We start from the raw sequence: 27,720 nt of genomic DNA on the forward strand, positions 1-27,720 counted from the left end.
GTTGTTCGGTTGTTCAGGGTGGTTAACAAGCTACCTTGTGGAAAATGTGCTGTGTTCAGACAACACAATAACCCACGGTTCAGTGACAACCTCAACCACTTTGTGTGGGTTAGTGTGTTCTGTGAATCCAGCCAATGTTTTAAATTAGAGAGTTCAGAGCCAAACTACAATGCAGCCATATGTAATGTCCGCCTGGTAACTGCTTCTCCATTCCAAAACATGCTTTGTGGTGGGGTGATGATTTGTAGTGGAGAAATGTCAGGGTAGGGGAGATGTTTAACCCTTACTCCGCCTGATGCTTCCCCCCTGAAACACTCCCCTCCAGCCATGTTTCCTCTGCCAAAGCTCCTGATGTTATTTACCTTGCAAAACACATATAGCTAGAAGCACATTTGTAGGGGAAATACAACAGATAGGACAAGGGTTAAATAGCTCTTTCCCCATTGTAAACTTCAACTCCATTGTAAACTCCATTGTAAACTTCAGCAAAGGAGATCGTTACCTTGTCGTGGTGCTGGAGCTTGAGCACCTCAATGATGTCATGAGCTAAACCATGAAGGGACACCCAAGACGGGAAGGTCATGGCAGAGAGGTCAGACTAAATATGATCCCTGGGGAAGGAAACGGCAACCCACCCCAGTATTCTTGCTATGAAAACTAAATGGATCAGTACAGCCAGAGATATGTTGGTATACCATCGGAAGATGGGACTCCCATGTCGGAAGATGGTCAAAATGCTACTGGGGAGGAACAGAGGATAAGTTCAACTAGCCCCAGATGTGATGACGCAGCTAGCTCAAAGCCGAAAGGACGGCTAGCAGCCGGTGGTGCTGGTGGTGAATGACAAATCCGATGTTCTAAAGATCAACACACCATAGGAACCTGGATTGTAAGATCTATGAGCCAGGGCAAATTGGATGTGGTTATTGGGGAGATGTCAAGATTAAATATAGACATTCTGAGTGTCAGTGAACTGAAATGGACTGGAATGGGCCACTTCACATCAGATGACCACCAGATCTACTACTGTGGACAAGAGGACCACAGAAGAAATGGAGTAGCCTTCATAATTCATAATAAAGTGGCTAAAGCAGTGCTTGGATACAATCCAAAAAATTACAGAATGATCTCAATTCAAATTCAGGGTAAGCCATTTAACATCACAGTGATCCAAATATACGCCCCAACCACAGATGCTGAAGAAGCAGAAGTAGATCAGAAGTAGATCATGAGGGTCTGCAGCACCTACTGGATAGTACGTCAAAAATAGATGTTATTTTCATTACAGGAGACTGGAATGCTAAGGTGGGTAGTCAAATGACACCTGGAATTACAGGCAAGCATGGTCTGGGAGAACAAAATGAAGCAGGACATAGGCTGATAGAATTTTGCCAAGACAACTCACTGTACATAACAAACACTCTCTTCCAACAACCTAAGAGTCGACTTTATACATGGACTTCACCAGACGGTCGACACCGAAATCAGATTGACTACATCCTTTGTAGCCAAAGGTGGCGGACATCTATGCAGTCGGTAAAAACAAGACCTGGAGCTGATTGTAGTTCAGATCACGAACTTCTTATTGCACAATTTAGAATCAGACTAAAGAGAATAGGGAAGACCCACAGATCAGTTAGATATGAGCTCACTAATATTCCTCATGAATATGCAGTGGAGGTGAAGAATAGATTTAAGGGACTAGATTTAGTAGATAAGGTCCCAGAAGAACTATGGACAGAAGTTCGCAACATTGTTCAGGAGGCGGCAACAAAAAACGTCCCAAAGAAAAAGAAAACCAAGAAGGCAAGGTGGCTGTCTGCTGAGACACTGGAAGCAGCCCAAGAAAGAAGGAAAGCAAAAGGCAACAGTGAAAGGGGGAGATATGCCCAATTAAATGCAAAATTCCAGAGGTTAGCCAGAAGAGATAAGGAATTATTTTTAAACAAGCAGTGTGCGGAAGTGGAAGAAGATAATAGAATAGGAAGGACAAGAGACCTCTTCCAGAAAATTGGAAACATCGGAGGTAAATTCCAGGCAAAAATGGGTATGATCAAAAACAATGATGGCAAGGACCTAATAGAAGCAGAAGAGATCAAGAAAAGGTGGCAAAAATATACGGAAGATCTGTATAGGAGGGATAATAATATCGGGGACAGATTTGATGGTGTGGTCAGTGAGCTAGAGCCAGACATCCTGAAGAGTGAGGTTGAATGGGCCTTAAGAAGCATTGCTAATAACAAGGCAGCAGGAGATGACGGTATCCCAGCTGAACTGTTTAAAATCTTGCAAGATGATGCTGTCAAGATGATGCATGCCATATGCCAACAAATTTGGAAAACACAAGAATGGCCACCAGATTGGAAAAAATCAACTTATATCCCCATACCCAAAAAAGGAAGCACCAAAGAATGTTCAAACTATCGAACAGTGGCACTTATTTCACATGCCAGTAAGGTAATGCTCAAAATCTTGCAAGATAGACTCCAGCAATTCATGGAATGAGAATTGCCAGATGTACAAGCTGGGTTTTGGAAAGGCAGAGGAACTAGAGACCAAATTGCCAATATCTGCTGGATAATGGAGAAAGCCACAGAGTTTCAGAAAAACATCTGTTTCTGTTTTATTGACTAGTATTCTAAAGCCTTTGCTGTGTGGATCATAACAAATTGTGGCAAGTTCTTGGGGGGATGGGGATACCAAATCATCTTGTCTGCCTCCTGAGGAATCTGTATAACGACCAAGTAGCAACGGTAAGAACAGACCACGGAACAACGGACTGGTTTAAGATTGGGAAAGGAGTACGGCAGGGTTGCATACTCTCACCCTACCTATTCAACCTGTACGCAGAACACAACATGCGATGTGCTGGGCTTGATGAAGCCAAGGCTGGAGTTAAAATCGCTGGAAGAAACATTAACAATCTCCGATATGCAGATGATGCCACTTTGATGGCTGAAAGCGAGGAAGAGCTGAGGAACCTCATGACGAAGGTGAAAGAAGAAAGTGCAAAAGCTGGGTTGCAGTTAAACCTCAAAAAAACCAAGATTATGGCAACCAGCTTGATTGATAACTGGCAAATAGAGGGAGAAAATGTGGAGGCAGTGACAGACTTTGTCTTTCTAAGCGCAAAGATTACTGCAGATGCTGACTGCAGCCAGGAAATCAGAAGTCGTATACTTCTTGGGAGGACAGCAATGACAAATCTTGATAAAATAGTGAAGAGCAGAGACATCACACTGACAACAAAGGTCCACATAGCTAAAGCAATGGTGACGGACTCAACCTTGGGGGAGCTGGGGGTGGCAACGGCCGACAGGAAGCTCTGGCGTGGGCTGGTCCATGAAGTCACGAAGAGTCGGAAGCGACTGAACGAATAAACAACAAAAACCATTGTAAATCAGCCCCTGCTGAGGACATTTTAGAGTGGAGAAGAGGTTGTCAAGCTAATATACACCTGCTACATAACATGTAGTTTGGCTCCAAGCAAATTTCTCCCACTGAAATGAATGGAACTTAAAAAGGTTTTACATTGGCTGGGTTGTACTTATTGTTTTTATAAAATCCGTATTTGCAAATTATTATTCTTTTTGTTGTTATATACAAACACAGACCAGGCTCCACTAGGTGCGTGCCCCTTCTGCAGTCCATATCACAATTGGTGCCAATGGAGTTTTTTTCTTTCTTTAGCCCCCACATGCAGGCGGCGAATTTAGGGGAGGAAAGCAACCGGATGAGATGGTTGAACCCCCCGCCCCTTACGCATGTGCAGGTGTCCTGATCTGGATCAGAGGCCTGTGCTAAAGTAAAAAAAAAAGGTAGGATCACCTACACACTCTGCACTTAACATAGCGTGTAGTTTTAGCCCTCATCAGTGTCCAAAAAAGGTTTGCATTGCAGATTGGGGAGCTGCTGTTCAAGCTACGCAACTCCCATCTATCCTTGGATGCTTGCAACCAGACTCAGCTTTCCTTGGGTTCCAGCCATTGTGCCCACTAGACCACAGATGGAGGCACCTTTTGCCACTTCTAAGGCTTCACAGGGAGCTTTTATCCAGCGATTGAGATTGCTCCTACACAGAAGTTTGCTGGCTCTTTACATGATGCTGTGACCCTACAGGGCGTCTCCTGCACTAAATGCCCTTTGTTCCATTTTTAAATAGATTGCGGATAATGAGCTATCAAATTACCCCATTGTGTTCCCTCAGCCCTGCTTTAGATGCAGGATTTTAGGCTGGTGTAGAGATGCCCGGAGTATGGAACTCCCCAATATGAAAGACACATGACTGCCAGCAAAGGTAGTAGCCCTGATTCTTCTCTTTCGCTCTTCCCCAGTAACATGCTATAACCAAGAATGTATGATTTGATGACACCGCATTATGAGTTTAACCCCCCCCATTCCACTCTACTGACTTCTACATATGGGGTGAGGTGACATATCATGGGGGGTTGGGATTTGTGTCTTTTCAACAGGAGTTCCCCATACTGCAGTGCAAACCTTTTGAAACAGAGGGGACTTCCAGAAGTGGTTTGTGATATGGTCTCATAATACCAGTTCTGCCCTGTGCATGAGATTATTCTTAAAGTATTTTAGAAGATGTTACTCCATTAAACAAAACCTCAAATTGAACATTCTTCTGTGGCCAGCCACACACGCACACACAGCCCCTTGTCACAGATACAGGCTACCTAAAAGAGAGGTTAGACTTATAAACCAAGATCCAACAGGCCACAAATACCCTGTTGCATGTGCATGGGAACTTTGAAGCCAACCCCATTTTAGTGGCCCTGCAGCCCCCAGAAATGCTATTCCCAACTCTGGAGGAACCTATTAGACAAGCATTCTGTAAAGTGTGAGGGATCTGGAAGGGTCTTAGGGAACCCTGAAACCTAGAACCAGCATTATGGCCATGGCATATAATGCTTTGTTTTCAGGAGGTACATAATCTGTAAAATGAGAGGTTTACTCCCACTCCAGAAGCCCTCCAGCCTGATCTTTGTGTGAGAACAAAGTGTTTTATCAGTGGTAATGGAAAAGTACTTCTTTTGTTTTTTCTTTGGACTAGAATAAAGGCAGGTCTTCAGAAGGGTAAGTAGGACACCTCATCTTTTCAGTCATCAGACCTACTTGGTTTGGGGTTGCTGTCTCTGACTGCAGGTATAGTCCGCATAGTCAGACCACAACATCACATACAGAACTGACGTATCTTCACTCTTGGTTGAATTTGCAACTAACCTATTTGAGGGGTAGACTTGATGTTACTAGCAAATGCATGTCACAAAGCCCCAACAACGTTCTTAGTTTCCTCTAAGGGAAAATCAGACTCTGGAGGCTGCAGTTTTGAGCAGATGAATGGCAGGATATGTAGCTGTTTTCTTGCTATCCATTTTCCCACTAAAAATCCACCCCAGCTGCCCTCCTCCCCCCAGGGTTCCAGGTTCATATTTATACTTAGAAATATGTATCTGGAATTCGGAAGGATTTAAACTAGTGGGGGGGGGGCATATTTTGTGCTACAAAATGGCTGATGGAAAAGAACGAAGCACCTCCTCCTCCCCATTGCTCTTCTAGTCAAAACTGCAGCCTCCTGCAGCTGCTTTCCACTTTAAAAAACAATGTCGGTGTTTATCATTCCTGGAAACAGTTCCTAGGTATCCCATTCTGGCTACAGGGATGTGCACATGAAATAGCGTCCGAACGGAGTGGCGATCTTTGGTGCCTCAAAGAACTGTGGGGACTATGAGCCACTCCCACTACTTCTTCCCATGTTTCCACCCATCCAAAGCTCCTCTTTCCTGTTCAGCTCCAGTGATGCACTGAAAGCACCTCCTATGTGGCTGTGATAGCTAAAAGTTACCTCTGTTTTCAGAGGCAGTATAGGAACTTTGTTGCCCTCATACCCTTCCTGTAAGCTTCCCAATGGCATTTGGATGGCTTTGGTTGGAAAACAAAATGCTGAACTAGATGGAGACAAGTGACTTGCCAAGTGACACAAATGAAATACCTGGCAGAGGTGGGATCCGAGTGCCATAATATCAGCCTACTCTTTTGAGCCCTCATTAGTTTGCCTTGTATTTAGCCCAAGGTCAGAAGCCAAGAACAAGGCAGTTGTGGGGTCTCAACATCAACTTTCCGAAATACATCTATCCAAATTCATTTCCTACCCACTCTAAATTTCCTTCAATGAATTTATCCACAAAATGCTCAAATCCCCCCCATTGATTTACTATCCAGAGCCTCCCCAAATAAATCCCCCTTCAATTTATTTACCCCAAACACACATTTCTCTTTGGTTCCACCAAATAATTCCCCCCCCCCATTTTTCTTACCTCCTGCCATGCTCTCCTTCACTGCAGCCCAATCCTCTCTTCCTCAGCCTCCAGTTTAAAGAGGCAGGAGCCAGCAAAGAGGCAGGAAAGGCAATAGCTACCAGCTTGAGCCCTGAAAGCCAGCCTACCATCACATACTCATCTCCACTGTGCAACTTCCTATGCAATACTCAGTGGACTTCCATAGGGGTAAGCAGGGGCAAACCCTTCTTGTGTTCTGTCCTTTGCTGAGGCATTGGTTGATGGCACTGGACCCTCACAGTGGCTTCACACAACACGACAATCCACACTCAAGGTTGAATATGGTTTGAGTGTGGGTTGTTGTTGAACCATGGGTTGTTGGCCGAAACGTGTTGTGTGAACCCAGGTGTGCTAACTAGCCATGGTTTGTTAAACATGAACAAGCTGTGAAGAGAACTCATGGTTTGTTGTTGGGTTGTGAACTGTGGGTTGTTCATGGTTAACAAACCATAGCTTGTTAGTGTGGTAGGATTCACACAACAGAACAACCCATGGTTCAACAACAACCCGCACTCATACTCAACTTTGAGTGTGGGTTGTCATGTTGTGTGAACCTAGTCTCTGTCCAACTGCCATCTTGTTGGGGAGGGGTATAATAATAAAAATCAATGCATATTGATTTTGACTGTGTTGTTGTTGTTTGGCCCTCATGATGGTGGGTGAGTATTGCTGTGCAGCTTATTAGAGGAAATGTCCAAAAGAGATTGCATGAATGCAAAAAATTACCTCAGAATCAATGAGAAATAAACCAGTAAGATTTCTTAGTCTCTGGTTCATTCTTCCTTTGCCAAGTGTTTAGATGACTTGCTATGGTACATAGGCCCCTTAATGCAATGCTTCTGGTTTGAGATAGATACCTCAAGCAACTTTCTTACCTCTTCAGATATAGGTTGTAGCCAGTGCTTAAATGTGTGTCTTTGCCTGGATCCCAAGTACATATCATATCATCTGAATTCTCATATATGGCACAGGTTAAATTGGCTGGCCTGTCAGGAAGATCTACAAATGACAGAGTGTGTAAGCTTATGTGGATTCAAAATGCATAAAGATAGTTAAAGGATGGCTTCTCCAGTGATTAAAACCTTTGTCATGGCATGTATTATCATTTGAATGTCTACTCATAAGTAAGTCCCACTGAGTTCAATGGGACTTACTACCAGATAAGTGTGCAAAGGATTACAACCTAAGTTACACCTTTTGCAAATAATGTTAAGCACACCGATGTCCTTTTCCCTAAGAAGATAAAGGGAGAGCAACAGGAGCAATTATCTTAAGCACACTTAACATGGAAGGGAGTTCCACTGAAATGAATGGGATTCACTTACAGGTCTGTAGTTCAGGAGGGGACCACCAGTCGTCCGTAATGACTGTCAGCAAAGGTTTTCAAAATGTTTTGCAACCATTATGCAATCCTTTGTTATCTTGCAATTAATTGTCCTAAGAACAAAGCTTAAAGTTGCTTAGGATAATATTACTTTTCGAAATGTGCATGTCCCCAGCGCTGGCCATTTTAGAAGGTGCTATAAGATCAGTTTTTGTTTATTATGTCCAAATGCCCCACATAGAAGTGGCTCCATGTATATGACTAGTTACCATTGATGGTGAAATTGCTGGTGGTAAAATGTGTTTCTTTATACAACTAGTGGGATGTGCTGGATATATTATTGGCAGTGGTAGTATATCACTGAAATAAGACTGGAATCCTATGGTATTTAGCTGGGAGGAAGCCCCACTGCACACAGTAGAAGTTACTTCTGCATAATCATACAATTAGTCTGCACAGCTTATTAAGGGTGAAATCTTATGCATGTTTAGACAGAGAAAAGTCCTACAACTTCCAGAATGCTGGGAGCTGTAGGACTTCTTTCTGTCTAAACATGCATAGGATTGCACCCTAAAGGCACGGCTGGCTGCGGTATGCTGGGAGTTGTAGGCCCTTTTTTGTCTAAACATGCATAGGATTGTGCCCTTATAAGTCAGTGAAATTTACAATAGTGTGCTTAACAGTACAATCCTATGCATGTTTACTCAGAAGTAAGTCCCACTGTGTTATGGGGCTTGCTTCCCGGGTTTAGGGAGCATTTAGGATTGCAGCCTAAGATGAAAACCCTAAATGAATAATTTTTAAATTATAGAATGTAAAGCCCCACCTCCAGAGTGTCATCCTTATCTAAAATCAGTGACCAACCCAAATGAATGGAAATTATCTTGAACTAGAAGACAATACATACTGTATACACATAAATTACTTACAGCCCACACAAAATTGTGTTCCACATATGATTATGGTTTTTTTAGGACATTCGACTTTGCATACAATTGTAGAAAAGGGATTTTTATAATCATGAAGCAGAAGTTGAACTGTAGTTTTGTTTATAGCTGACAAAAAACGGTGGTTGATGCGGACATCATTTAGGTCCATATATATTTTGCCATTCTGACAGAATTCTATATCAGAATGGCAGTTTATAGAAATATTCTGCCCCATTTGAATGACTGGGCCTGGTTCTGTCCATACGTCCCCATAACATGATATAACACCTGGGAAGGGGAAAAAATCAATTACCATAAATCTCTTAGAAGTTCTTTTGAAAGAAACACTACTGTTTTGAATATCAGGCCATATTATTTCAATGGTACTCATCTAATCCTGAAATCTAATGTGACCTGGGAAAGGTATGGCAGCCCGTACAAAATGAATCAGTTGTGTTGATGGTAAATAGCAATTTCCAGTTAGAATTAGTTTTGGAAAGACAGCCAACACAAACAGGTCATATACTCCTTGCCTAAGTGAGACAGATATATATATGTTTCAAATTAGATATGAAATGGTCAATGAATAAGAATGTGGCTGCAGTAATGATTATGCTAATCATGGTATAGGCTAGTGCTACAATCACATTAAGGGCTCAATCCTCTGCAAGTTTAGACAGAAAAATGGCTGGCTGGGGAATGCTGGGAGTTGTGGGACTTTTTTCTGTCTAAACATGAAGAAGATTGTGCCTTAAGGCAGGGGTCCCAAACCCCTGGGCCGCAGACCAGTACCGGTCCGTGGCCTGTTAGCAACCGGGCTGCAGGGGTGTGCGAAACCCCCTCACCTTGGGTTCATGGGGGTCCGCAAGGGAGGGAGGCGATCTGTCCCTCCCCCCCCGGAATCCTCGCCAGCTCCGGCCGCTGGCGGACTTCCGGCCGCTGGGACGCAAATGGCGTCTGCTATGCGGACACCATTTGCATCCCTGTTCTTCAAGTAATAGGCTACGTAAATCTTTACATAGCCGATTACTGCAAAGAATAGGGATGCAAATGGTGTCCGCTATGCAGACGCCATTTGCATCCCAGCGGCCGGAAGTCCACCAGCGAAACACACACACAAAAATTGTCTTCCACGAGACCAGTCCCTGGCGCCAAAAAGGTTGGGGACCGCTGCCTTAAGGGACTCCTCATGGAGGAATTGCCTAGGAGTTCCCTAGTAGATGTACTACGCTCCCCAAAATAGTAATTACTAGAGATAAAATCTTACCGAACATAATGCTACCAACCACCTATACTCTTGTTTAGATTTCAGTTCAACTTCTCGTATTTATTTTCAAATAAACAAGAGAAGCCTGTCCAGTAAACCTGTTATTGAACAGACTGCTCTGAAATACTAATCTGCAGATGTGGCTTTCCTGTGAGTAATGGGCTTACTTAGGACCAATTCACACAACTCTTTCAGCATGCCAAGATGTGGATTACTCGATATGTGGTACATGTTATTATTTGGTGCAGACCTGATCATCTGACTGCTTTGCCACACAACATTTGGAAATTCAACTGTCTGATGCATTGTGGTCTGGGTGCAATTTTCGTGCTCTGGTGAGTTAGTCTTCAAAATCTAATATACACACTAAGGGCACAATCCTAAGTAGATAGGAGGCTGCCTCCGACCTCGGAGGTGACCACCTATCCAAAGCAAGGCAGGAGAGGCACGGGGGGATTGTTCCCTCTGTGCCTCTCCTGCCTTGCTCTTTTTTGCTAGACAGCCGGACTGGAGAGGAAGCTGCCATACGACACATAGGATGTATCGTATGTGCAGCTCCGCTCTCCCCACCCTGGAATGCCCCCCAGTCCTGCCCCTTTTTAGTCGCTCCATGCTCCTCTTGCAAGCACAGAGGACGGGGCTTCTCTGTGCTACCTCTGAGGCAGCGCGGATGAGGGGGGGAGGTCGGTTCCCAGAATAGACCATATCCTATGGCCCGCTAGACACTGTCTACCGGGCCATAGGATTGCTCTCTAAATCTCCTCTATGCAGAAACTATGTCAATTTGGATGGTTCATACAGTTTCCCTCTGTGTTTAGTAGGAGGGAGAGTAGAAATATATCAGCCCTTTGGAATAAGGGTGCCAAATTTTAAATGAAACATGAACTCCTGCAACTTGAATAGCTGTCTCTCAGGTTTGGCTTCTGATGACATCATGCTGTAGGTCTAAGCCAGTAAGCAGCAAGGAATCTGTCAATACATTGGTATCAGCTAATCCTGCACATTTTAGGCTCAACTTCCACCAACACATGACTGAGGGGGAAATGTTCTTTTAAATGATTTTGATCAAAAAGGAAATAGCAATATGAGTTGAGTTACTGAAAGTCCAACTGCTATTTCACAAATCAGGTTAGAGATCTCCCCCAGTGCTGACAAATTTATTTTTAGGAATAATATCGGTACTGACAGGATGTTCTTCCTAGAATGGTGTATCTGTACAAGATTTCCCTTTTAGCATGCGTTATTATCTAACCACTGTGCATTAATATCTAGCTGCTAGATTCTAACATATACTCAGAACAACATGAACATCTCTTAAATGGGAGACTACTGTTGTCAAATTACTCTATCTGAGCTTGAGCACACAGTTTATGGTTCATTGGGTTCATATGGTTATAAGGAAAAACCCTTATTTGTAGTCAATCCTATATATGTATACTCAGAAGTAAGTCCCATTGAGTTCAGTGGAACTTACTTCCAGGTAAGTGTGCATAGGACTGCAGCCTCAATGTATGTGTTCCCCTAAGATCCAGTCCTTTCTTTAAAATAACCTTGACCCTCTTAGGGCAGTGGCTCAATTATCAAACATATATCTTCTTTGAGTACATCCATCTAGGGGAGACATGTACTCAAAGAACAGATAATGTTTGGTCATTCATCAAATGTTCCCTACTTGCTTGATGGTACTCCAGTTCATCCTTTAGTTTCCTGCTGTGGTAGCTATAATGCTTAAATCAGACCTAAGATGAAGTATGTAAGTGTCATTTCCCCAGAAATCTTTTCATGCATGGGATGTGGAGGTTCAAAATCAGAACCGTAGGCAGTGAAGGAGTACTAGGTACCACATACATAGCATGAATGGTGCTCTCACTGTGGATCTGAATTCACCTCTTTTTGGCCAGACATACAAACTTGTTTAGAGAATCAAGTACAGGAACAACTGGAGCTGGCTTCTGCTTTCCAGCAGAAGCCAGCTGGAAAGACTGCTGATTGGCTGGGCTTATGACAGTCACAAAGCCACTTCCCTACCCCTACCTGGAGGGGAGTGTTTCAAATGGATAAAACAAAACAGATTGGCTTCAAACAAACAAACACTGAATAAACATTTAAGCACATACACATAAATGAACATTACAAAAAGAAAAGAAAGGAAGCCAAAATCCTGCCTGAACTATTGGGAGAAGGCTAATAATCAGTGCTGGATTTGGGGCAATAGAGGAGCAAAAGGGGAAGCTGAGCTCCTACACAGCAGAAAATCCAACACCGGCTCCTGTAGATAGGTACATCTGTATGCAGTGAAAGTTAACAAACTAAAAGGTATTGGTTCAAAAGATGGAGAACTCACTGTCCAGATCTCTGCTTTTGCATAAAGTTAACAGACACAGTAAATTGGATTCCCAAATAAGTCGGCATGGAATTTTTATCCCTTTTGCTGAGGCCTAGCATCACAGAATGAGAAACCCTCTATGTTGATAATATGATGTCCCTTGACCTTTAACAAAGAACCCATTGCGTTTGTTCTGTTTGCTTATGGACATGGAAAATTAGTCATCCGTTTTACCAGATCAAGCCTAGTTCTCAAGTGAAAGAATATGGTAATCAAGAGCGCTTGCTGATTGCAAACTAATCTTCTGCTCAATGGGTCCCCCCCTGGTATTATGGGTTATTCTGCCCACACTACTGGTGCTCTCAATTAGCCTGACCACTTCATAGAAACCTCTTAGACTGACATCTGCATTGATCTGTGCCTGGATCTATCTACTGTTTTGCCATGAAGCCCAATCCCATGCACGTTTATTCAAAAGTTATTGTCAATGGGCAGTATCCCATGCTGCTGCTGTGCCTCTGCTGAGTATGTTGTGCCAGTGGAACCCACTGCTACCACAACAGGAAGCCAGTGGTCCCTAGAGCAACCCCAGAAATGAGTAAAAAACGCTCCTTTCTGGAATGGGACATGACAGGGAAGTTCCCTTTTTGTATTTCCACTAACCTGTTCCATTCTGGAGATGAATGTTTTGGGTTTTTTCCAGTTGCTTCAGAAAGCGCTAGTGGTGGGTCCTGCTGGCACACAGGCACCATTGGATACTGCCCATTGAGTACTGATTTTTAAAAACATTTTCTTAATAATTTTGATATTGCTTGCCTACAAGAAGAAACATGGCAACCTGATAATGAAATTGTGAAATCTGATAATGTACTGTCTCCCAGTCTCTCATTGGACATAATACTTAACTCTCCCTGCCGCTTCTGAACAGTCATGAGAAAGCGTGACTTGGTAGAACTTGCAGAAGAGTATGAATAAGACTACCATCACTCAAAAGGTGCTGGACATCAGTAAAAAGGCATTGCCTAAAAACAAAGGAAACAATATTAGGGGTTTTCTCTGTTAAACTCTAGTTTTTAAAGAGAAAAGATAAATATTCTAGAAAACATAAATGACAGAACATCATACATAGACCTATTCAATCAGAAGGGGTGTGCTTGGTTTTGGAAATGTACTTTCTTTATCCGTTCTTACCTCTATAATTAGTTCTACACCCTTTTCCTTAACAAACTCATCACAGCTTTGAGTGTATCCATAGCAGGTTGCAATAACTTCTAAATGTGCACTATGAGAACTAGTAGAGTATGGTAACGTTTAAATACAGTGAACATCATTCATTCATGCCTAATGTAATTCTGCTAGTTAGCTATATAAAGATACTTCTATTTGCTGGGGAGGCAATATTAAGAGACTAGTGCTGCCTAAAAATTCCCTTCTTCATGTGAAAATAGTTGAATGGTTCTTTCAATCCTGCCATTGGATTTCAAGTAAAATGCTGAATTGGTCTACAGGGTCATTTTCAGAAGTATTGGGCAAACCGTCTTCCCCACAATTTATGTGTCGGCTCATTTTGTTTGAACTAGCTGATGTTTGTTCACAGTTCAGTGGATGCGAAGTGGGTTATGTGTACCTCTTGGAGCCCCTTAAAATATAGGAGGGGTGCACAGGTAGTCATTCTGCATTGCATACTTGTGTGTTATTATATTCAATTCAAGGTACTGTTTTTGCATTCTAAAGTTGTAAACAGCTCTACATACCTTACAGTCAACATACTCAAGTTCATTGCATCATGATAAATGCTTGGAACAAATATTTGTAAGCAATTGATATGAAGTTTTTTGTTTTCTTTTTAAAGCCACTGCACATCCAAACAGGATCAGTACTGCGGCATGTGATGGCAATGAATCCCAACCCCTAAAATGGCTACTGGCCCTAGAAAGGAAACTCTGATTAGTGCCTTTTTTTAATGTGTGTGTTAATTACTTACAGTACACACAATATCTGGTTTGGCTTTAAATTTTTGAAGAGTGAAGCACAGCAAACCTCCATAAAGAGGACTGAGCAATTGTTAACAGACAGACAATCTGTTCGCCGCTATGATATTTGCTGATGCAAACTTTGTAAAGTGGTGCCACGTATGACTAAAGTGTGGAACAAAACATTGTACAAATCTTATTGAACTCAAAATGGCTGCTACTCTGGGTTTCAATTCTCTGCTGGTGTTCCCCAGAACTGCTTTGCTCCATGCATCTTTTCAGACTGAGAGCATCTCTCCACTAGCCTAAAATGCTGCATTTAAAGCGGGCTTTCTGCTTCTGTTTTAAATGCAGGATCACAATGACTCCCTTTTTCACCTGCTTCTTTTTCCCCTTCCCCTTCCCCCTACCTCTCCCTCATATCTGAGTCTTTCATATCTTTCATTGATCTTGCCCCTTTTCTTGCTGCTTTTCCTCTTTTTATGGAGGGAACTCAAGCAGAACACAATGGGTTAATTTGATAGCTCATTATCTGTGATCTATTTAAAAACAGAACAAAGGGCATTTAGTGCAGGAGATGTCCTGGAGGTTCACAGCATCATCTAAAGAGCCTGCAAACTTCCCTGAGAGAGCCATCTCAACAGCAGGATAAAAGCTCCATGTGAAGAAAGCCTGATTTTGTGGCTACAGTTATTGTAACCACTATCCTCCTCCCAGTTAGGGTGACCATGTGTCCTACTTTATAGAGGACAACAGGGCTGGCCTTAGGAGTGGATGAGCTGGGCAGTTGCCCAGGTTGTGGAGCTGAGGGTGGCATCAAGTCGAGCTGAAGGGCGGCGCCAAGCAGAGCTCAGTGGCTGTGTTTTTTTTTAATGCACTGTCTGCAGTGACCTAGGGTAGCAAAAAGCAAGTGTCTAACATTTTTTGAAGGTTCTACAGTTGTTTGGGTACTATGAAAATGGCCTTCCTTCAGTTAGCTTTAATGTAGGTTTCTTTTTCAGTTTCCAGTTTGCGCTAGGTAAAAAATCAACAGAACACAGCTTTACTTTGAGGCAATGTTACTGAGCACTTAGCACTTCAAATACTGTAAATACTATAAGCACTATATAAATAATGATGAAATTAAGAAGGTGTGGGAGAGGTGTGAGGCCAGGCCTTTAGGGAAGAATCCTTTCTGCCTGAGTAGTGGAGAAGGCCAGCAGCAGGCCACAACCAGAAGACCTGTGAAACTGAGCCCTAGGAAACACAAAGAAGCTCTGCCAGAAGGGGTTTGGAATTTGGATGAGGTACTCAGGAGAAGCAGAACCTGAGCCCTATTCCCTTATCCTCATGTAAGAAAAAATGAAGCACATCTATCCTTCTGCTTGATCCCATGGCAAGGAGGAGCTCCAGACGAGAATCCTCAGATGTAGTCTGTGCATGCAGTAATTCTCACATGTAGCCCCCAGCTTTGTACAAATATGTATGGGTCCTTGTAGGGGGCAGCAGCAGGGCCCCCAACAACACACCTTCACCGGGCCCTATAAACCCTCTGAATGGTCCCAAAAAGCTGATGGGGGAGGGGAACGACCAAAAGCATTCCTCACTCAGGACTCTATTTGTCCTCAGGATGGCCTTGGAGGACAGTCCTTTTTTTTTAAAAGGCGGACAATCCAATCCTCTGTTTGAAAGCATCCTATATTTGAAGTCTGGTTCAAACATAAGAACCATAAGGATGGAGAGCAGGGCCTTGAAGATGCCCGTTAACAGTTAGCACCTGGACAACAGACTGAGCAGGTGCACAGATCACCTCAGACACAGTCTTACACAATATGGATAGATGTATTGTATTTCTGTTTCCATTATAGTAATTATTTCTAAACTGGCATCTGTTCATATAAATTAGCATATGCAAGTTTCATGCAAAACTATGCATAATACCTTACTCCCAGTTTTAGTGTTAACCCAATCTAGTATTCATAGAATCAAATTTAGGAGAGACTAAAAGTTAATGCAGACATGTAAGATGGGCCATCTATCCATAGACCAATCTAGTTGAAAGTGCTCAGTAGAGATGCACCACAAAAAGGTATCAGCAAAGTAAATGGCTCTAGTTCACTTTACCAAGTGCACTGACATCTTAATGAAGACAATGTTTCATTAGAGATAGATAACCTAGCAGGCTATAGGCACAATTTTCCAGGAAAGACTCCAAGCCCCATAGAAATGAATCAGCTGGCTACTGTGAAATCTGTGTTTGGGATTTCAGACCTTTTGCACTGCAGTCTGCTGGGGAATGAGTGGAGCACCATGTAAAGGAGGGATATCCTGTTTCCCCTGTGGCTTGTATTATGCTCTAACAGCACCACTACTAAGAATATAAGAAGCCGCCTTACATGGAGTCTGGTCTATTTAGGTCAGTATTGTCTACGCTGGCAGCAGCTCTCCAGGGTTTCAGGCAGGGGTCTTTCCCAGCTTTACCTGGAGATGCTGGGGATTGAACCTGGGATCTTTTGCATACAAAGCAGGTACTCTGCAGCTGAGCTATGGCCCTCAACAAAATTTTACAAGGCATCCTCAAAAATCCCCAAATAGCAAAACAGAGAAAGTGATTTATCACGGAGAGGGATCATAAAAATAGGGACTGTCCCTAGTAAAGAGTGACAGCTGGGGAGCATTTTCTTCCAAGTGAAGGTGGTCCTCTGAGGGTGTGTTCAAGGAGTGAACCAGGATCAGACAGGAATGAGGTGAAATACCATAATGGCCTCCAATATTTCACAGATGAAAATAGCAACACGTGTATTCTCAGCATCTACTCTCCAACCAAGGTTACTACCTAAACTGCACACCTCCTTGTCCATTACTGAAGGCTCCTTTTGCCTGCATTCGTTTTCCCTGCAGTAACTTGTCCAGCACTGACATCTGAAGCAGGGGTATCAGTAAACTGAAAATAATTGCATACCTTCCAACATTTCACAGATAAAAAGAGGGGCCTGCTCATAACACCTAATGAACATAAGAAGAGCCATGCTGGATCAGACCAAAGGTCTGTCTAGACTAGCATTCTGTCCCCCACGCTGGCCAACCAGATGCCCATGGGAAGCCCACAAGCAGGACATGAGTGCAATGGCACCCTCTCACCTGTGATCCTCAGCCACTGGCATTTAGAGGCATTCTGCTATATAGCCATCATGACTGGCAGCATTGACAGCCTTATCCTCCATGAATGTATCTAATTCCCTTTAAAGCCATCCCAGTTAGTAGCCGTCAGTACATCTTCAGATAGCAAATTCCATAGTTTAACTACGCTTTGTCTGAGGAAGTACCTCCTCTTATCTTTCCTGAATCTCCCACCATTCAGTTTCATTGGGTAACTCTGAGGGGGCGGGGGCATCCTCCTATCCACTTTCTCCACATTGTACACAATTTTATACACTTCTATCATGTCCCTCCCTGACTTGCCTTGTTTCTAAGCTAAAGAGCTCCATGAACCTTTCCTCATAGGGGAGTTGTTTCCCCTCCCTGATCATTTAGTGTTAATGTGCAAGCATTTTATATAGATGTGCGCTAGAGACAAGATGCATCCACCATTTCAACAACTCACATTAACAAAATGTTAACAAGGCATCCCCAATCAGGAATAACAGGGCCAAAATAAGAACTCTAATTTACAACAGACAGGCAACAAAAATAGGGACTGGAGCATTTGCAGTCTCCTTTATTTAAATTAGGTTTAAAATAATATTTACTCTTACAATAGATCTTGGGTGCTTCCAGATGGACAGCTCTTAGCACTACCAATCAAAAGACATTGTGCAGTTATTCCATCTTTTCCTTCTTAACAGTATTTTTGTGGAGGGAGTGGTGGATGCCTGGAGAAGTGGTGGGAAAACATAGGAGGGTTACAAGTGGAAAATGTCTTATTCAAACCCCCACCAACCCTCAGTAACATTCTATGACTGAGACAGGGCAATTGCAGAATAAGAGTTTCATCCGGTAAGCACCCCAGGTTATACTTAGGATAGTAATAAGCACAACTCAAAACATGTTCAGCAGCATTTGCTAGCTGGATTAGCACTTATGGAGGGAATGGAAAGGAAGCACTATGTTGGCATTTGATCTTCATTTGTGTGCATTCATATGCATCAGCATTAGAGAAAGATGAATCTGTCCAGTGAGGGGACTGTCATCAAAAGAATTCTAGTGATGTGTGCACAATAAAACATTTTAAAAAGCACTCTCAACTCCCCAAAAGGAAAAGAAAAAAAGGATGAAATAGAAGTATTTTAACAGGGACAGGTACTACAAAATATGGAATGTGCCTGTTAAATAGGGAGAATTGGAGCATATGGGAAAGCCAAGACCATCTCTGTTACCAACTTAAACATGCAAAAAGCCTCTTAGCATCTTCCTTTATTGCATATGCTGACATGTTATAAATAACCAACCACAAATAATTTATAATCGCAGTGTAAGATATGTAGACTCACATATTTATAATACAGCCCAGAAAATAAGATATATTTTAATCCTGTTAACAAAAGTATGGGAAACAATTATACAGAGTTTAGTCTTAATCAATTGTTTTAAGATATGCATGGATTTTTTTTACCTTATTTTCCATCAGGCCATATGTCCCATTCGTGTGCTGAACTTGATTTCACTACTAAAAGTCACAGAATGAAACTTTCCTTCCCCTTGAAGATGCATTATTTAGAATTCACTGCTAAATGAACCAATCGGGAGGAGGAGAAGGAAGCAGTTGGTGAGCCACGACCTACATTACCAATAACCTGTGAACAGCTTATTGTTTCTAGTTTAAGCAACTTTTGCTCTGTGAGTCAGTCTGTTGGAAAACCCACAGCTCTCAAAAATCTACCTTCTTTCTCCTGACCCCTCCCACCTCCTTTGTGGCATCAAAGTTTAATCTAAAGCAATTTAGAGTGCAATCCTATACATGTTTAAGCAGAAAAAAGTTGTTTAACAGCATGCTGGGAGGTGTAGGGCTTTTTTCATTCTAAACATGCATAGATGTTTTTACATCCCCTTACACTCTCAGACAGACACATTTCTACATTGATAGCATGCCCAGAGCTGTGTAGGAAACTAAACTTTAAGGATTTGAAAAAAATGTGTTAAAATTTAATTGGTTTAGTCAGAATAACTTTTTCTAAGGCTACAGTCCTATACCCATTTTCCTAGGGTAGCCAGATGCAAAAGAGGATGGGAGTCTTGTGCCTATAATAATTGTGTAGAAGAGGGGATTTCAGTAAGTTAAGATCCTCTTTTGCATTTAGCCACCCTACACTTACCTTGGAGAAAGCCCCATTAAACTTAATGGGACTTACTTCGCAGTGGCTATGTACAGGATTGTGCTGTAATTCTAACTATACTAACATGCATTTGAAGCAGTATGCATATCAAAATTGGCCACAGGGTGTCTCCACCCAGCGATTTACTCTCAGCTGGCTATCATGGCCATCCAGCAGTCACCCTGCTGGAGCTTATCAGGAAAAAACCCGGATTTCCTGAGACTGCTTAAAGTCCCATTCTTTTCCTCAAGTCAGGTTCTCCCCAGTATAGTTGCTGTGTGCTCCAACCCCTGCATTTACCTCGGTATGCTAGCCCTGCCCAGGGGTGTGCCTTTCAGTGAGACCCCGGTCAAGGGGTATTTCCTGTATGTTTCCTGTCCCTGCACAAACCCATTAGTGTCTACTCAGAAGTAACTCCTATTGTGCTCCATGAGGCTTGGCCCCTGAATGCCCACATCAGAATTTACAGAGATCCCCCTCAATTGAAAAGACACAGTTTAAAGCACATTCCCTAAATGCTCTAAAGTGCGATCTGTTTGGTTTATTGCCTTAGAAAGTAACTACTTCACAGCTTTGTTATACAGATGCTGCACAGTATCGGTTTGGTTAGAAAGGGGGCTGGTTTCCCATGCCTGTGTTCTCCCCCCACTCTCATTCCCAGCACAAGCATGTATGTGTCTCCTCAGAAGTAACTGCAATTGTGCTCAATGAGGCTTGCCCTTTGAATGCCCACATCAGAATTTACAGAGATCCCTGTGAATTGAAGTTTAAAGCCTGTAAAGCGCTTCACCGAACCTGCAATTCTCCAGGGCTTGGTTTATTGCTTTAGAAAGTAACTACTTTACACCTTCCTTATAGAGTTCCTGCAGTTAGAAAAGGGGATGGCTTCCCATCCCTGCATCCCCCCCCCGTCTTTCCCAGCACAAGTATATGTGTGTCTACTCAGAAGTAACTCCCTATGTGCTCATTGAGGCTTGCTCCTGAAATGCAAGGCATCTTGACCTTCAGGAGAAAGGGGGGGAGAGGGGGAGGCCTCTCTTATTGGTTGAACAGCCCCTGCCAGTCAGATAATGTTCACTCCAACCCCCACCCCCACCAGGAAGTATGTTCTGTGAAGCGATTTTTACTGGTGTGGAGCACTCCTGTGTGGAGCCCTGCATGGACCAAATCGCAGCAAAGCTGATTCCTTTTTAAAAATCCGGTACTCCATTCGCTTCTCCTTCCATTGTCGTGGAGACACGGTCCTGGTCAGGGCTGGCACCAAGGATAGGCATGGTTGGTTGGGCACTCGCTGAGGGCCCACACCCCAGCAGGGGCCCACTGGCAAGAGCCCCCTGGACTTGCTCCTCCTCTTCACCATTGCAATCTGCATATCCATCTACCTCTCACTCTGGCCCAGACAATGGTGGTGGTGAGGAGGAGGAGGAGCAGTAGATGTCTACTTGCTCACTGGCTGTCTGACTGTCAAGTGAGTAAGTGGTAGCAATGATGAGAAAGAGGAGGAGGAGGAGGAATAGCAGCTGGTGACAACGGCAGTGAAAAGGTAGACTCATTGAGTGGGGGTGCCCACAGAGGGTGTCTTGCCCAGGGGCTCTCAAAAACCTGGAGTTGGCACTGGGTCCTAGCACTACAGAAGTACTACCAAGAGTTCTTTCAGTCAGCTCGTTGCACCACCAGACGTTGCTCTTATACTGGAAGCTACAAGCAGAATTACAGTGGATGTTTTCAAACTACATGCAGTTTTAGGGTCTGCTCAAGTGACTGGCTGCTGGCAGTGACAAACCACTGAATACAGTCAAGCTCTCACATAGGGTTTATATATGTATATATATATATATATATATATATATATAATTTTACACTTATAACAAAAGGATGTAACATCCCATCACATCAGACATAACACAATGATCAAAACAGAATACACATGATACACACAATCAACATCAATCCAAATTAATTAGGAGACACAGTCGACTGATTGTAATTGTATATATACAAAGCTAGAGGAAAATATTTCAAGACATTTTCCCCCTGAAGTCTTATCCTAACTGGTCTCTCCAGCATGTTCCATCGCATAGGGTTGATTGACACAACCATGGGATATGTGGCCAGTCAGTCACTTATGTTGGATCCTGGTAATAATTGCTGCAGATAAAGCCACTGTTCCAAGACAGAGCTACAAGAACTGGGTTAAGGTCGGCTGCCCTTCTGAGAGGCCACTGTTACATGTCTGGAAATTGCAGCCTGGAATGATTTTCAAGCAGATGTAATGGCAGCAAAATTAACACATGCATGATTTTCAAACACAGCAGCATACATGGATATAGTCTATATATAAGTACCTGAAGTTGTTTAGTCCTATGTTGTCATAGACTGCAGATTATGTACTGACAAGCAGCACATTAATACCACATTTATCTCAGTGGAAAAGGCTGAAGATCAACTTAGAAATACTATGCTCAAAGATAAACATTTCTACTCTGAAGACTTTCTTCCGTTATCTTTGGTAGTATAAATGGTTACTCGTGAAGAGAATTGCCTTCCTATTTCTTAGAAAATTTATTTATTTGTTTATTTAAAACATTTGTATCCCACCCTGTATCATTAAGATCTTAGGGCGGCATACAAATAAAATACATTTAAACAGTCCTTAGAAAATTTTACTGTGTACATCAGCTTGCGCAAAGATTATAAAAATCTCCTGTGCCAGAAAAAGAATGAGTATGTACGACAATCCTGGATGGAGCTAGGGCTGGCAATTCTAGAAAGAGATTCAACTAGATTCTGGATGTTAGTGACAAAAGGGACAAGGGGACATCATGGCTCTATTGATAATCAAATTACTTCCTCACAGTGGCAAGCTCACTTTTCAGCCTTGTTTAGACAATCTTTTGTTGGGACCCCATCTGATCCCCTTCACGGCAGGGATTTTTTGTCTTTCTCTTCCTGCCCTGATTGGGAACCAATAACCTGGGATGAAGTGCATGATTTGATTGCCTCCCTGCCTCCTAAAAAGGCCCCTGGAGAGGATATGCTTCCTGGTGAATTGTTTAGATCTAATTCTACTTGGTGGTGCCCAATTCTTGCTAAAATGTTTACTTATATAAACCGGCATGGAAAAATCCCCCAGGGCTGGGAAGTGAGCATTGTTGTTCCTATTCACAAGAGAGGCTCTAAAGCAGATCCAAATAATTTTAGACCAATCAGTCTGCTTGATGTTGTTTCAAAATTATATACTAAATATCTTTTGCACAAATTAGAGTCATAGGCAGCTGAAAACTTGATCTTAGCTGAAGAACAGGCCGGGTTTGCAAAGGGGAAATCTACAATAGACCAGGGTTTTGTTCTCCATCACCTAATACAGAAATATTCTCAGCAGGACAGAAAAAGAGTTATTTGTTACTTTTGTGGATTTTAGTTCAGCCTTTGACCTTGTAGATAGAGATGGTTTGTGGCAAAAGCTGTCTGCCACAAACATTGATAGAAGGCTGTTTCTTTTAATCCAAATGCTTCACTCTGACACTACTCTTAGAGTTAGGCTGGGGGCGAATGGATTGTTATCAGAAAGCATCCCAACTGATAAAGGAATGCATCAGGGATGTTTATTGGCCCCTTTTCTTTTTAATTTTTATATTAATAGCGTTGTACAAGAACTGAGTGATTTGGAATGCTTCCCAGCTTCTGTTCAGGATGTTAAACTCTCAGTCCTCTTAAATGCGGATGATATCGCAATGATTTCCACTACATTAATTGGTATGCGAAGGCTCTTGAGAAAGTTGAGTACATTTTGCACAAGAGAGCATTTGTCTATTAACTATACTAAGATTAAAATTGTAGTATTTGGGAAGAAAGGGAAAACACATACGTGGAAGTTGGACAATGACTCCATTGAACAAATGAACAACTTTAGATATTTGGGCCTTAATTTCAACGCCCGACTTTCGTGGAGACAACATCTAGATGTAATTAAGCTGAAATCATCCCAGTCTACTCAATCTCTCCTTCAGTTCTCTCGATCACAAGGGAGAAGTTTGGTTGCCCCTGCAGTTGAGATATTTCAGAAGAAGGTAGTTTCACAACTGACGTATGGGGCTGAGGTATGGGGATACACGAATACCTCTATTTTTGAGGTGGTTCAGAACTCTTTTATGAGATCTTTCTTAACTGTCCCCTGGAGTACACCTGGGGCCCTTCTAAGGGCAGAAGTAGGATTGATTTCAGTTAAAACATCTATTTACGCTGCTCTCGCTTTGTATTGGCTCAAGTTGACCCATATGAGCGATTCCCGCCTTCCAAAAAAATGCTTTCAAGAGCAACTTCAGACCCCATCCCAAAAGTCTTGGGTAAACCTGACCAAACCTATGTTGCAAGCTTATGGAATTGATACTGAATCCTTTCCTTCTTTCCCTTCTGATAGAGTAAAGCAGAGACTTAAAGAAAAAAATTATATTTATTATAAGTGGATGGATTTGGTTACAATCTCACAAATGCCTTACTCTTGCTGGTACCCATTATATAAGACATCATTTGGTCTGGAGAGTTACTTTACAACTCTGACTGTGCCTCAGTTATGGAAATCATTTACAGCATTGCGTCTACAATGCATGCCTTCTGCCTTCTTGGAGGGAAGATTTGACAATACCCCAATCCATCAGAGACTCTGTATCTGTGGGTCTGGGGAGGTTGAGGATGTCTCTCATTACTTACTAAGATGCCCTCTCTATGGCCATCCTAGGCATAAATTTCTTGCCATTATTTCCCAGAGCCTCCTAAATAGAACACCTTTAGAACAGATATGTGTCCTTCTTTCTGGCACTGATGCCTTCACCACTGCCCAGGTAGCAAAATTGGCCTTGGCAGCAAGGAAAATACGTGCCAAAGCCCAAACAGCCTACTAGGGATGATTCTGTTGGATGTATGAATTTATGTATATAGAAATATGTGACTGTACTGTTTTTTTTCTTGCTCTCTCTCTCTCTCTCTCTCTCTCTAATGTACTTTGTGGTGGCCTATGGCTTTAAGCAATAAAGTATCGTATCATTTAAACAGTATAAAACAATAAATAATTTAAACAGCTAAAACCATATTAAACCATTAAACAATCTAATACCAATTAGAAAATCTAAAACAATAAAACGGTTAAAACAGTGTGCAACTTTAGGGAATTAATTTAGCCCTCAAATGGCCTTGTAGGCCCCTTCCAACCCTACTATTCTATGATTCAAAGGCTTTGGTGAAAAGCCATGTTTTAACTTGGTGCCAAAATGAAACCAGCGTCTGCGCCAATCGGGCCTCCAAGGGGAGTACCACAGCAGAGATGGCCCTCTCCCACGTCCCATCATAGTGTATGTCTCGCATTGGTGAGATGCAGAGGAGGGCCCCTCCAAAAGATCTCAGTCCTCAGGCAGGCATATATAGGGAGAACTGCCCCCTCAAATATTGAGTTCCGAAGCCGCTTAGGGCTTTAAATGTCATCGCCAGGAACTTGAATTCCAACCAGAAGTGTATTGGCAGCCAATGCAATTCCTTTAAAACTGGTGTTATGTGATCTTTACAAGATGTTCTGGTCAACAGTCTAGCTGCTGCATTTTGCACTATCTGCAGCTTCTGAGTCACCTTCAAGGGCAGCCCCATGTAAAGTGCATTGCATTAGTCTAATCGGGAAGTTACCAGCACATGTACTACTGTGGCTAGGTTATCCCTGTCCAGGAAAGGCCATAGCTGGTGAATTATCCAAAGCTGGCCCCAGGTACTCTGGGCCACAGAGTCCACGTGAGGATCCAGTGACAGGATCTAGAATGGATCTAGAAGTATTCCCAAGCTACGCACCTGCTCCTTCAGGGGGAGTGCAACCCAATTCAGGACAGGTCATTTACCAAATTCCCAGACTCAGGAACCACCAATTCACAGAGCTTCCATCTTGTCAGTATTTAGCTTCAGTTTATTGGCCCTCATCCAGCCCATTACGGCCTCCAGGCACTGGTCCAGCACCTTCACCACTCCAGCTGACCCTGACCACAAGGAGAAATAGAGCTGAGCATCATTGGCGTACTGGTGACACTCCACCGCAAAACTCCTAATGACCTCACCCGATGGGGGATAGAATAGAACCCTGTGGCACTCCACAGCTTAATAGCCATAGGGTAGAGCAGGAATCCCCCAGTACCACTCTCTGGCATTGGCCCTGCAGGTAGGAGTGGAACCACAGTAACACAGTGCCCCCAACTCCCACCTTGCAGAGTCGATCCAGTAAGATACCATGATCAGTGGGGTCAAAAGCTGCTGAGAGATCCAGGAGGATCAACAGGGTAGCACTCCCCCTGTATTTCATCTGGAGTAGGTCATCAGTCAGAGCAACCAAGGCCATTTCAGTGCTGTACCCTGGCCTGAAACCAGACTGAAATGGGTCCAGATAATCAGTTTCCTTCAAGAATGTCTGAAGCTGCCCAGCCACCACACGCTCAAGCACCTGTCCCCAAAAGGGGATATCAGCGATGGGGTGATAGTTCTCACCTACCTCTGGATCCAGTAGGGTCCTCTTCAGGAGAGGGTGCACTCCAGCCTCTTTCAAGGTGGCAGGCACCATCTCCTGAATGAGTGAGGCATTTACCACCCCCTAGACCCACCCAATCCATCCACCCCTGCTAGTCTGTATTAGCCAAGACGGGCAAGGGTCAAACTTACATGTGGTGGAACGGACTGATTCAAGCATCTTGCCCACATTATCAGGCTGCAACAACTGAAACTGATCCCAGGAAACACAACCAAACGGAACAGTGGACACCTCCCCAGGCTCTGTGATAAGTGTGGCGTCAAGTTCTGAGCGAATATGAGCAACTTTCTTCTCAAAGTGCCTACCAAATTTATTACAGCTAATGACCGAGGGTTCCAATCCCTATTTCTCAAAATCCCCAGCCCCAAACAAAAACTCATTCCTACTCATGTGACATTTGTTACAACAGAGGCCAGTGTCTTGCGGAACCTGGGTTAGTCACCATAGTCTTAGCCAATGATGATGACACAATGAGAGTAGAGAAGTTCTAACAGACTGACATTCAGAGAACACTTGGGGTTATGTCACAGAAGGCACATGGAAAGGTATTACAGTTAAAAGGCTTTCTGTTGTTCCTGTCACATATCACTCTCTAGACTCCTGTGAAATTCCCTTTTCTTTCCAAAATGTTGGGTAGCTTGCAAGAGTGAGGCCATGGTCTTGATCCTGGCTGGGTCTTACAGCACTGATTCTGGGAAAAGGGCAATTTGAGTTTCACGAAAGCATTGTTTATTCTGCCTATGAACTGACTATTCATAAAAGTGAAGGAAGAACTCGATCCTTAAGCTTCCCAATACTATCTGCATTGTAAATCCTATGATCCTGGAATGAAAATAACCTGGAGAAAGTAGAGATTTTGTTTGCTTCCTAATGATACAGGTATTAAGAATCCCCATTTTTATGCCTCTCGGTTTGAAGCTCAAAACTTGCTTATCTTTTTCTTGAAAGATTCTATGGACAAGTGGACAACTCCTTGCATTGTAACACTGGAAGCAACAGGCCAGCACCTAAGCAGCAAAGAGGGGACAAGGATAAGTCTCTTAGTAAGCAGTCTTAGTTTGGTTTAGCCTTAAAATAAGGATTAAAATCTATAACATTGCTTTGTAATCTCAGTTGGTAAACATTTTGCTATGTCAAGAAGAAGTGTGCGTTATTGTAAAATAGGTTACATGAAATATAAGCTGTGTAAAGCATACTTTGTTACTAATTAAGCAATTTTATTGAGCTGAGTACTATTAAAACCTGAATTCTGAAAGGAATATGCATGACAAAATCTTGCATTAGAAGCTTTCAGAAAAAAATAGATAATGGGTTGTATCCTGTTAGTCCTACTTAGAGTAGACCTATTGAAATGAACTAGACTTAAGGTGGCACCATTACCATCACACATTGGATACAACCAAACATTGCTAATATTTGAATATACATTCCCCCAAACAAATAACACCAGTAACTTTTTAGGAGCCAGAAAACCCTTGTATATTTTTTTTACATTTCATAATGAAAGCCCCAATTATCTCTAGAGAAATATTTTGTGAATGGGACAATGGGAAGTATCCACCTGTGTTATTCTGCTAGTGCAAATGACGTTGCGCTAGTGGAAACTAGGTTCCGAACTATGCGCTAGACGAGAATCCACCTAAAATTACATTTGTGCAAGCATGGTTGCTCAACTGATTGCACAATCCATTGGGCAACTCATTG

At 42.8% G+C, this 27,720-nt stretch overlaps 1 protein-coding gene across 2 annotated transcripts in view; it reads right to left on the reverse strand.

Moving 5' to 3' along the window:
- Positions 1-19,017, reverse strand: part of IL23R (interleukin 23 receptor) — a 53,494-nt gene extending 34,477 nt beyond the window's left edge. The window contains exons 1-5 of one of the 2 annotated variants that reach the window (XM_084848243.1): positions 18,761-19,017; positions 17,904-18,020; positions 13,098-13,218; positions 8,604-8,891; positions 7,226-7,349 (exon numbers count right to left, since the gene is read on the reverse strand). In XM_084848243.1, the coding sequence (XP_084704369.1) occupies positions 7,226-7,349; positions 8,604-8,891; positions 13,098-13,128 (443 nt within the window). In that variant the 5' untranslated portion in view covers positions 13,129-13,218; positions 17,904-18,020; positions 18,761-19,017. Of the gene's footprint in view, positions 1-7,225; positions 7,350-8,603; positions 8,892-13,097; positions 13,219-17,289; positions 17,450-17,903; positions 18,021-18,760 lie in introns of those variants that run through there. The other variant, XM_084848244.1, reaches the window with a different exon arrangement.
- Between the last annotated feature and the right edge of the window lie 8,703 nt (positions 19,018-27,720).

This window comes from Heloderma suspectum, chromosome 4 (assembly GCF_057233095.1).
Source record: "Heloderma suspectum isolate Gila_16-S chromosome 4, 16-S_ref, whole genome shotgun sequence".
In the NCBI taxonomy this organism is placed as follows: Eukaryota; Metazoa; Chordata; class Lepidosauria; order Squamata; family Helodermatidae; genus Heloderma; species Heloderma suspectum.